This window comes from Pempheris klunzingeri, chromosome 6, assembly GCF_042242105.1.
Source record: "Pempheris klunzingeri isolate RE-2024b chromosome 6, fPemKlu1.hap1, whole genome shotgun sequence".
Lineage (NCBI taxonomy): Eukaryota > Metazoa > Chordata > Actinopteri > Acropomatiformes > Pempheridae > Pempheris > Pempheris klunzingeri.
The window spans coordinates 3,355,833-3,367,845 of NC_092017.1; the positions used below are offsets into that span (position 1 = coordinate 3,355,833).

The 12,013-nt window shown below is 43.0% G+C and overlaps 1 protein-coding gene across 2 annotated transcripts in view; it reads right to left on the bottom strand.

Annotated features, from left to right (window-relative positions):
• The window catches only part of kdm4aa (lysine (K)-specific demethylase 4A, genome duplicate a), a 30,081-nt gene extending 18,306 nt beyond the window's left edge, over nucleotides 1-11,775 (bottom strand). The window contains exons 1-13 of one of the 2 annotated variants that reach the window (XM_070831720.1): nucleotides 11,664-11,775; nucleotides 10,102-10,266; nucleotides 9,458-9,633; nucleotides 9,166-9,280; nucleotides 8,777-8,970; nucleotides 7,460-7,509; nucleotides 7,010-7,113; nucleotides 6,460-6,597; nucleotides 5,135-5,367; nucleotides 4,250-4,413; nucleotides 1,998-2,404; nucleotides 1,552-1,648; nucleotides 1,193-1,377 (exon numbers count right to left, since the gene is read on the bottom strand). In XM_070831720.1, coding sequence (XP_070687821.1) covers nucleotides 1,193-1,377; nucleotides 1,552-1,648; nucleotides 1,998-2,404; nucleotides 4,250-4,413; nucleotides 5,135-5,367; nucleotides 6,460-6,597; nucleotides 7,010-7,113; nucleotides 7,460-7,509; nucleotides 8,777-8,970; nucleotides 9,166-9,280; nucleotides 9,458-9,633; nucleotides 10,102-10,239 — 2,001 coding nt within the window. In that variant the 5' untranslated portion in view covers nucleotides 10,240-10,266; nucleotides 11,664-11,775. Of the gene's footprint in view, nucleotides 1-1,192; nucleotides 1,378-1,551; nucleotides 1,652-1,997; nucleotides 2,405-4,249; nucleotides 4,414-5,134; nucleotides 5,368-6,459; nucleotides 6,598-7,009; nucleotides 7,114-7,459; nucleotides 7,510-8,776; nucleotides 8,971-9,165; nucleotides 9,281-9,457; nucleotides 9,634-10,101; nucleotides 10,267-11,663 lie in introns of both variants that reach the window. The other variant, XM_070831719.1, reaches the window with a different exon arrangement.
• Between the last annotated feature and the right edge of the window lie 238 nt (nucleotides 11,776-12,013).

The window sequence follows — 12,013 nt, forward strand, 5'->3', positions numbered from 1 at the left end:
GTAGAGCACACACACACACAAAGTTTACAGCACACTGCAAATAGTCATGTCCTGTTCTGAATGTGGAAAACAGCTACTGGTTCACTGGGCAGTAATGTCTGTGGTGCACTCAAACCTTTACTTAATGAATTACACAGTTTACTTTACTTGCCCCCCCATCCAGGTTCTTCTCCCTAGTGTCTGTTGGTAGCCCCGTACATAGTGCCCAAGGCTTCATTTGATGCACTTAATGGTCATTAACAGGCTGGAAAAGGGATACTACCACTCTACAATCATTATTCTAAATAAGATCCCAGATGTGGATACAGCCTATCCGTCCTTGGGAGCTGGATCTCTCCTTCACTGTGGTGCTCCCGGAGGTTTCTCTTTTCCCACTGGGTTTTTTGAGTTTTTCCTTCCCGAAGAAGGAGGGTCATAAAGGGCAGGTGATGCCTCGGACTGATCCACCGGACTGATCCATTGGCCTCATCGACTGCTGGACTCTTTATTAGATTGTTTGTTCGCTTACACTTGTTTATTTCAGTGAACTTTGTAAAGCACTATGAGACACTCTGTTGTGGTATTGGGCTATACAAATAAAATTGAATTGAATTGAATTGAATTGAATTGAATGTGCAGCTCTGTAATGTAACTAATGAATCTACTCTAACATGTACCCAAAAGTTACTCTGATGCCACAGTACTTTTAGCCTCAGTAATAAAAATGTTAAGCTGTTTTAACCTTTTAACACTTACATACACATACATTAAGGAGGCCAGATGGTGTCATGGACAAAGCATGAATAAATCATGCTTCTGAATAAGTGATTTTTGTGCAAGAATTCACTGAATAGAGCATAAAACAAAATTTCATACTGATCTTGACCTTAGAAACAGCAGCTGACAATGTCAGCTAAAGGTCCAGTAACTCACTTTATCACTTGGCCCTCATCATAGAGGGATGAATTAATATGAGCAACATGTCAACAGGCCAACACCCGACAGTGTGACACCTCTTAACATTTGGTCACTACGGTGGCTCAGGCTCCAGCAGCACTGGGTCTTAACATCCTGAACACACCTGAACATTATTTAGTCATTTGTAGCACACATGAGGATCTTTCTCCATACATGTGTTGGTTGTGTGTGGTCTATATGTTTGGTGTAACAGACTGCTGATGGTTGGTGAGGAGTCTGCTGTGCAGCTCATTACCTGCTGGTATGTGTGGAACAGCATACAGATGGAGCAGTATGGAGGTTTGGAGCCCATTCGCTGGTTGTACTCCCTCTCTTTCTTCAGGTTGGGAGGTCTACTTTGCCACAGGTGAGCTAGAGGTTTAGCCCAGCTCTCCCCTTCCAGACCACCCTCTTCTACTGGGGGGGGCTCCAGTGGAGCCTCTAAAGCACAAAGCAGCACAACTGTAATGTTAGCACATACATTCAGATCAAATAACAGCTGGAGGGAGGATCTTAGAGACTTAAAGCATATTTGTACATATTGGACATTCATATTCAGTATTAAGTTTGAGGGAGAAGCATCCCACTTGACTTGTTGCAGTTGATGTGACAGACCTTCATCACTCATGCCATCCTTTATGAGCGGGTGATGGCCCGGCAGCTGCCCTAGATCACTCTCCGACTCTCCATCTTCAGCCACCTCTTGTGCCACCTGCTGGGGAGACACACCTTTTGTAAGTATAAGCATCCACGCTGGACAATGTTCCCAAAAGACCATACTGGTTTGCATGCTTACTGACCATGATGATGACCATAATGAATATTTATCTCCTTTGAATGAAACAAATCCACATTATTTCTTTTCATATCATGTGCACTGCAGTTTATCATTGAAATGGATTGAAGTTTCATGTCTTCACACACAGATTTTGTAAAGCACACTGAAGCAGTGGCTGGAGAAAGCATTAGAAATAGTGACACAAATAAGCAAAAAGCTCTGATCTAGTGCACAAACAAAAGAAGTACAGCATTAAATGTGTGTCCTATCTGTGTCCACTCACTGCTTTGCTAACATGTCTGCTGTCTTTCTCCATTTCATTGTCACTGCCTTCGCTCTTCTTCTCCTCCTTGGGTGGGGTGTCTCCCTCCCCGTAGTCTCCTTTGGCGTAGCTATGAACGTGCAGGACGTCTGCAGGGCTCAGTGTTCTCTGAAACAGTTTGTGTGCCGGGCTGCAGCTGCTGGCCAGCTGAGGCTCCTCACTGCTGCCGGCCTCCTCAGAGCACGGAGCCACTGCCTGGCTCTCCACGGGCTCAGGAGGAGCCATGTCTGCAGCCGACACACCATTCTTCTCTTTCTTTGAAGGGCTTCGTCTGTTTGAGCATTTCTTCGTGCTGGCTTTGGACTGAGGTCTAGTTTGCAGCTTGGTGTCTCTCTCCCTATTAGGCTCCAGCTTGACTTTCATTGTGTCTGAAAGAATAATGCAGCCATGATACAGAACATTACCAGACTGACCTGTTAAAGCACGTTGGCTAAGTTTGACGCATCCTATGGTACAAATCATTCATGTGGAATCCGAGTAGTACCACTCAACTTAGATCCACATGTTATTGTGTGTCAAGCAATAATTCCAAAATTCTGAAATTTGCCATTGGTTTGTTCGCTGTTGTCATTTTATTAAAAAAATCATCTGCACAATGTGGAAGTCATTTTGTTTGGATTCATTAGGACTCTATCACAAAGTTAGATCCTCTCTGACCTTCTCTGTGCTGGCGGCAGACTAAACAAGCTGTGCTTGCACGCTTTTACAGTGGGTTTCATACGGTATAGACCAGGGGTGTTAAACTCAATCAAAGAAAGGGCTCAACAGTCTAAAAGTGACTATTTTATTATAGTATATAATATAATAATATATATTTTATTCAGAAATATGAATGTAAACAGCCAAACTTCAACAACCTTTCCTCAATAAAATAAATAGAATTTTAAATTATTGTTTTATTTTTTTCGTTTTTGTACGTGTCCTGATGTTTTGTCTCATAGTGCCATGTTATGTTCTATTCTTTAATTACGGCTACATTAGCTCCACTAACAAGACACACAGGTTTACCTCCGATATCAACAAACAGGTTAAAGTCTGCCTCCCACCTGCTTTGAAAGTCTCTGTTTTCAAAGTCCACTTTTCATTTAGCCATTTATTTTGGGGGGGCTAGCTTAAGTGTCACTATAAAAGCACTGACCGATGCATTGATCCGCTGACCGGTGTGTCATTATACCTGCGGGAGGAGGGGCTGCTGCACGGGTCTGGACTAGCGCGGCAGCTGTTCAGTGCGTTGTGGGATTTGTAGTATTAGACGTGGGAATGCTATTTACTGACAGGCCATTGTTAATAGTCACATGAAATTATCTTACGGCCAGTATATAATTGTATTGCAGGCCGGATATGGCCCGCGGGCCTTGAGTTTGACATGTCTGGTATAGACTGTTTATCCTGAGACAGAAATGCACAAATGTCATCACTAACTAACTGGATATTACTTCTATTGCTTGTCATTCTACTGTAGTTGCTTGATTTTACTTTTTATTGGTCTCTTCAGTTTTTCACTGCAAATACCCAATGACCCATTTGTATTAACAGTTTATTTGTTTCATATTAAATACTGATGTTGGCTGTAAAGACCTCTGTCTTTCACATTCCACCAGTTGCAAGAACCTGTCACAGTAACTAGTTGTAGCATCTACTGTAAATACATAGAAAGACTGGATTGGAACTCACAACATGAAAACATGTTAAATGACTTTGATCAAAAATGGTGCAATGTCTGTATCCAAATCCAACGTTCGTGTTCTCATCAGAAATGCTGCTCTTGTTGGCTGATGCATTTCTTCAAATGTGATAAGTAGACCCCATGACCATGAAATTGGAAGGATGAGCTGTCTCTAAAATGGAGGGTAAATCTAGTCTCTGTTAATCCAGTCCCTGGAAACACTTCTCATGATGACTGATACCACAAGCAAAGGCAGTCCAATCTAATATATAACATTTTGATATTTTGAAAATTATGTCAAATAGTACTTACCTGGAATAAAAAGGTCTTTTGAGAATGTGCATAGGCTAACGAACTGGTAGTGAATACATTTTTAAAGGGAAAACAGCAGTCGGGTCAAATAAGGCAACAGCTATGATTATGATGGAAAAAAAATCCTCTCACCTTAAAAATATGAGTAGAAGCTGATCCTTAAATTCTGAGAACTGAGTTTATGTTTTTCCTTAACACAAACGCCAAAAAAAGATGTGTACAAACTGTGCGGTACCTTTATCTGTCTTGACATGGGCTTTAGTCAGAGACTCCTTGCGTGACAGCTTGGCCTTCTTTGGCTCCACCTCCTCAGGCTCCTTCATGGTCAACTCAGGTTCCATTTCTGCAGAGGCTTCAGTAGTCTCAAGCTGACGCTTGGTCCCAGCGTGGGGCCTTGGACTGATGCATGGGTTGACATTAGTGAAGACATGTCCGACAGGACTCACAGGGAAACACTGTCTACCACAGACCAGCAAAGCAACAATTCTGAGTGAAGTACATGAAACTCATGTTTAACATTTCACAGTGAGCTGAAGAATGGATGCCTCAGTGAAAGGTTAGTAAAGGATGGCTGCTGAGCCATTCACCTTAAAGAGTGCTCATAGGGTATCTGATTAATTGTACTGAACTGAATGCAGCAGCTTCAACTGGTGACACACGAAACAGGCTACTAGACAGACTGTAGACTGTAGAATAAGTGTTCAATGTGTGATGCATTCACTGACTGTTCACTTTGCGCACTGAAATACTTTTGAACACTGATTTGATCAATTAACTTTGAAAAAACAGTGAATAAACTACATTCTCAGTAACCATGGCCCTTTAAACTGACCGAAACAGTTCAATCAGGGATCAAGGGATTCCCTACTCACACCTCTGAGGTGACGGGATTTCATTTGTCTCCTCATCTGACTGAAATCATCCACTTGTGTTTTATCTATCATGGACTGCAAAATGTTCCCTGGAAACATCTGGACTAAAATCTACATTAAGGACAATGCAGGCATTTCATATTTTACACATCTGACAGTGAATGGATTATTGACCATGAACATGGCCTTCAGCAGAATAGCCAGTGAATGTCTTGAGAGATGTGTTAGTAGTGAGTGGAAATCCAAACCTTTTGTCTTCCTGACCAGGAGTAGCGGGCTCCTCCCATCCTGCCTCACCAGGAGCTCCCTCTGAAGGCTCGGCCTTGCCGTCTTTCAAAAATTCAGCAGCCTCTGGTGTGGGTTTGGAGTGATCGATGGGAGTGTTGTCTTTCCCTGCTTTCCACAGCTTGTAACGCTCAGGCTGAAACTTGCGGACAAACACATCCATGGAGATCTTCACCATGTCCTGACGGCATGAACACTGAGAGGAACACACAGATCACCATTTTAGCTCAGGTCAGAACCACCCTAGTCAAAGCCAAACAAACAACAATATTTTGACGACAGTCACATTCATCGTTGGGACTGACTGTATAATTCTCTAGAGTAATTCAGATATTCTGGGTTAGGCCGGCCAGACTCTGTCTACTGTGTTTGGTTTTGGTGTGAATTCAAAAGATAAACTACTATTAAAGCTAAGATAGGCCCATTATTTTTAGTGCTATTGGGCAAAATATCTATAATAACCTCGACTACTGCACCTCCTGTTATGTCTTCTGTGAGAGTCATGTTTTAGTAATTATCTCTTGCTTACAACATAGTCATGTTAACAAAATAATGTGACATCATGAACCAGAACCCATACGCATGTTTGACATTTTGTAGCAGCACACCACAAGGCAGATGCATCTGAAGCCTTTGCATGCGATTATCACTAGATCAGGGGTGCCCAATACATCGATCGCAAAGGTAGATCGCGTGACATTAAAAAAAATAAAAATAATAAAAAGATTTTAGTCTCATCCATCATCCCTAATTAGGACTAAAATGAATGAATGTCTGTATCCTCCCTATGGCGTTTGCGACTTGATTGACGTACAGGGCAGCCAGTCTGAGATCTCTTCTCTGCTGGGGGTCACAGGCAGGGACATGCCCAGTCAAACGCGCTAGCTACTGCAAAACTCCAGTGAGCGAAGTGACCTAGTTAGCCTTCCAATCTATATCCACTAAAGAAGGGATACTCTGGGATAAGGAATAGGATAGGAAGGGATATTCGCCTCTGCAAGTCATCAGAGTATGGTAGTGATAGGCAATATTGATGGATACATCATTGTTTGTCACCTATGTGCATTACTGCTGTCAGTTTTTATGTGTAATACCAAGGGTTACATTAGTTGCAGCTATGCAGTGTACACCAACATATATTGTATATATAAAATATACTCAGTATATTTTTAATGTAGGTAGATAATTTTGACCTGGTCATTTTAAAGATAGCTTGCAAGCCGAAAAAGTGTGGGCTCCCCTGCACTAGATTAAGATTCACAGCTGTTTAAATTCTGGTTTTCTATACCAGCGTCGCCTGTTTGCCGTAATCAATCCATCGCTGAGTGGCAAAGTTGGTTGATTCGGCACAGTTGAATCCATGGTTGAAACCAGCATGATAGCCAAATGGGAACGTCACAATGAACTGCCCAACTTCCTGGGTGACCTGAATAGAAAAACAACAAGAATCTCAAAAGCTGGTAAAACATTTTATTCCAAACTACTTTTTTTCATCTCATCATTATACAATCATTAAGATTATTTTCAGTCTGTTTGTTGAAGCAGCAGTTTATGACTTTTCTGAAAATATCTTTTTGTCATCTTTGCTGAAACTGTCACTGTATCCTGACAGAACATGAGACAAGCCATCTGCGAACAAATCTGCCTCCTCTGGCTCATCCTCACCCTCATCCTCATCTATCTATCTATCTTTAGAGAGAGAGAATAGTTAGCAATATATCAATATTGAAATGTTTTACTCCTTCATATCTACATCAGCCCCAAAAATCCAGTATCAGTCCGGGTCGACTTTTTTTCCACAATGTCAAGAAGTCAACGCGACAAAAATGAAATGTCACCTTCTCAAATGGTATGCCATATTTTTTCAGGATTGAGGGTGAAATCAAAGTCATCTTGTGGCGCAGGAAGGCTTCACAGCTCTGAGCATTCCCTGGAAAGAAACCTGAAAATGCAGGAAAACATGCACTGGATGAGTGAAGGAGGCCCTCTCTTCTGGCTGTGCTTGTGGACTTGAAGTGAGATTGTTGACATGGACAGGTAAGCGTGAGTGCTGTTATGGCCTCTGAGCTACTTTCCATACAGTGTAGAGATTCCCTGAAAGCAGTTTTGACGTTCTCTTTAAAGCCATTGAGCTTGATAAGCTGAGGTGCCTTGTGGCATCCAGTGGTTAAAATCTAGAAACAATAGTGTGATTAGGATAAATTAGAGGGATTACAGACAAATGTGATCAGTGCCTGTTGTAACACATTAAATCCATCTTTGGAGTTTTACAAGAATCCATCACGTACCCTTGGCAAGTCGTTCCAGTCTCTTCCCATGCTCAGGTGGGACAACATACCTGCAGTGCAATCAAAGGACAAATACAAATGGTAAATGGTCTGTACTTGTATAGCCTACATCGCTATAACACTGCATTCACATTCACTCATTCATCATTCATTCACTGATGGAAGGCTACACATTCACACTCTGAAGCGCAGCTTCGACATGCGGACTGGAGGAGCTGGGATCTTCCGATTGGAGGACAAGCCACAGAGCTCTGCTTTTTTTACTCTGATGGGATCTCTCCTTTCACTGAAACGTTTGGAGCATGTTAAGGACGCTGAACACACCAGTTACTGGTCTGAAACCACTAACTAATTCACACAGCAAGGTGTTTAAACCACATTAAGGAACTATAAGAAAAGAATATTGTTTTCCTAGCTTCCATGTGTAATGCTCTCTTCTCATAGATGTATGTGAATATCCACTTTCTGAATACACAGACGGTGTTCATTAGAGTTAGCCAGATAGTAGAGTTTTTGACTTTTGATGGTCCAATTGTGCCAGTGCTAACAAATTTACTTAAGTAGTCCTTTCAATGTTATAAATGTTTCCAGGATGCTTTATCACTTTCCAGGGTATTTTGGGTAAAGCTGCATTACAGAGTACAAGGTTTTCCAGAAGGCACTAAACTCTGTTAATAAAGGGAACAGCAGGATGTTTTCTCATTACCTCACAAAACCAGTGTCTACTGGTCTAGGGCTTTTCCACTAGCACCTACTAAGCTCTACTCGACTCGACTTTTAGGGTTTTCCATTAGTTGATAGTCCCTGGTACCAGGTACTTTTTTAGTACCTACTTGGCCGGGGTTCCCAGCGAGCTGAGTCGAGCCGAAAATGTGACGTCAACAGACTGCAGGCCACTGATTGGCCAGGGAGTGACGTCACTGGATGAGTCATGAGAGCGACTCGTTCACAAGAATCAAACCCAACGTTTTTAAAACCTGGCAACAGTGATCGTGCGTACTACCTTGTGTGCGTAGTCTGACAAAAAGCCACAGACCAGGCAGTGGGTATACCATCGCCTCCATGTCCTTAGTTGTGTTGTGTTTGTGTCGCATACAAATGACGTCACTGGAGTTTCGTGCCGCCTTGCTATGACGACCCCACCCACGTTGAGGTGGTACTCAATTGGAATGGAAAACAAGTAACGAGTAACAAGTCGAGTAGAGGCGAGGCGAGTAGTGCTAAAACTGTGAGCTGTGTGTAAAGTGAGCTGTTTATGATGTGTGACGTGTCTGTCCAGCTGTGTGTGTGTGTGGGTGAGTGAGTGAGAGACTGTACCAAGACTTTGGCTCTCCAAAGTGCAGGTAGTTGATGCTGTACAGATCCATGTCCTCTGTGTGCCATGCGAAGGCGCTCTTCCACATCCCAAAATAGAGATATGGTGTGTTGACTCCTTTGATCTTGATCCCACTCTCGTTCTCCACAGTGTCAAGAATGGTGTTGAGACGTCCGATGTTCCATTCAGTCACATCCTGCAAAAGAGGCATTCGGCACTGGCTGGAAGTCTCAATGACACGGATTAAAAAGGAAAATGCAACATGTGGCACCTTTAACTGAGGAAAACGCTTTAATGTAGATAGGTGAGTGTGTGAGTAGAAAATAAAGGTCAGCTTGAACACAATGACGAGATCCAGCTGTTGCAGGTGGTGGCACCTATCACTACTCACTGGATCATAAAGCGTTCCACTGACATCAGCCCCATAAAGGGGGGGGTTAAAGGTCAGGTTCTTCCAAAACTTCCTCTCCAGCTCGTCAAAATCAACATATCTGGGATTGCAGAACCTGCAGTGAGAAATGTTTTGAGACATTTAGTGAAAACCAGATGAAGTCCAAGGAGAGAGTTAGTTTGGTAATAAAAGGGATGGGCTAATGGAAACCATGCAGTGGGCTGGCTTGTCTGCATAGTAGTCTTATAGTCACTGTGTGCCCAACATTCATAATGTGACTTTGTGAACTGACTTGTCCATGTTGGAGGTCTTGCGGAACTCGTGGACAGTCATTGGCTTCTTCTGGATGTTGTACTGTGTGAACAGTCCTGACTGGCCGGTCACCACCTGCTGAATGGGAGCAGGAATCAGCAGCTCATCGATGTCATCGTATTTCTGTCTAGGTTTCCAGCCTGTAGGTGGAATAACCTGCAGGGGAGGAGCAGAATGAAAACAGCAGTTCTGTTAGAGAAGAGAGAATGAGAGCAGCACAGAGTTGAGTATGGCACAACTCTGTCGTACTGATGCTTTACTGCTGTTGAAACATACACTGCCTTCCAGGCGGCAAGGTCAAGTTTCTCCTTTTTTGCTCTACACCGAAGGCATGTGGATTTGTGATCAAAAGATGAATATGAAACGAGAAATCACAATGGCAGCTTTTATTTCCTGGTATTTATTTGCATGTGCATTCCATTTCTATTCTGCTGTTCACTGTGAACCACTAATTACACCTACTGAGCCAAACAGCATGGCTGATGAGGCCCTTTTTTGTAAAACAGTAGATTATCACAACCACTAGCAGTGCAAGCTACAACACATGTAATACATTTCAGGAGAAATAATCAGTCCACATGCTATACCATAACAACCTAACAAAATACAATAGGCCCTACTTACTTTTGCCATTCCAGCTTTGTGTGCTCCTTGTGACTCCATGTAGGCAATGTAGCGGCTGAAGTCCTTGAACTCCTCTTTGGAAGGGCTGAACGTCATTATCCTGGAGCCCACACTTTGGGCTGGCGTGTCTGTGGTCATCCTGGGACGGTTACTTTGACCTCAACTCTGATTAGTGGAGAACATGGTAATGAAAACATAGAGGTTACACATTTCACAGTTACACGTCTGACAGTGCCTGCCTCACTTTAAAGCACTTTCTGAAACTCTTCTCACCAGCTGTGCTCCAACACTTGACAGTAACAGATCATCTCCAGCACACTGCTGAAGCTGTTCTACCATTTGGTGCTTAAAGGAAAAGTTAATGGATACTTGTTGCACCACTTAAAATGGCTGAACAGTTCCAGATAACATAGTTCCATCCTTAATACTGTAAAATTTCATGTCAGATTTCTACAAGAACACAAAAACAGTTGATTTCACTGCTTTTTCCACATCTAGCTCAAAAACCAATGGATTCAGTTTGGATGAGGTCAACAAGTCCACCTCAGACTGCTTCCATTAGTTGGGACTGCAAAAAAGGCAAGATGGATGTCTCTTTTCAATCAGACCACATTAAACCAGGTTTAGAAAATAAAATACTAATTAAGTCACATTAAACCAAGTCTAATCAGGCTACATTAGAGCAGCTCCAGATCTATCTGGAGTTGACTGACAAGCAGACCACAGAGACCCAGCTCCACCTTTCGTGTGTCCTTTATTACGTTTCTCCCACCAAGACCAAGTAAAAGCAGATTCCACCACACACCTATCAACCCTGGCCTTGATGAATATGGAGACCTGGAAACAATTCAATTCAACTCACTTTCACATTTGAGAAATCCACTGATGAATATTACATAAACAGTCTGTCCTTTTTGCATTCACCTATACCCCCCGCCCCCCCTCCGGGCCACGATGCTGCTCATTACATAAACTACCAGTCTGATTCCATTAGCTGTGTGATGTGTATTACAAGAATCTGTTCTACGGTTCACCTGCTCTAAACTCATCAGCCCATCCTGTTAGTGTCACCCCGAAGAGCTAGGGCCCGCCTGTAACCGTGATTGGATACGATCCTGATTGGTTGAGATCCTCAGGCTGTAATTGGGTGAACACCACGTCTGTTACACATCGTTGACCACTGACAGCGCTGCTCCTCGGAAAAATATTTAGCTCGTCCGCTAGCTAACATGCTAACTGCAAGATAGCTTGTTCTGTGTCTCAAGAATTAAAAGTGTTCTCAACAAAAACAAAAACGCTGTCATATTCAGGACTAAACGGCAAGTAAGCGACGTTTACAAACAACGCGAATAGCTTTGTCAAACCGGATAATAGTTTATTAAAAGCAGAAGCAGACGCTAAGAGAGGAGCGGACTCACAGATCTGACAGCTGCCTCCGCTCTCAGCTAACCGACGCTAGCAAACATGGCTTGTTGCTCACCGTCAGTTCTTGTGCCCTAACTTACAGTTACTTCAACTTCCCTCGAAACAAACTCATTCTACAGTGTCAAACATTGACTTACACACGCTTAAACGTTGACGAGTTGTTATTTTCACAGATCACAGGAAGTACAGTAGAAATACAGACATCACCAGTCCGGGTAGGAAAGACAGTCGTCCATTATTCCAGTGACGCATGCTCAGTATGTATTTGTTTACATGAGCGCAGGGGGCGGGGCTTCCGCGGCGCCACAGCCAATCACAACCTCTGCTCATCCTACAGTATGTGGACAGAGTTGAGCTGAGAAATCACTGTGCACCAGGGTTACTAGGCTAAAGCACCAGGGTTACCATGCTAAAGCACCAGGGATACCAGGCTAAAGCACCTGGGTTACCAGGGTTACCAGGCTAAAGCACCAGGGTTACCATGCTA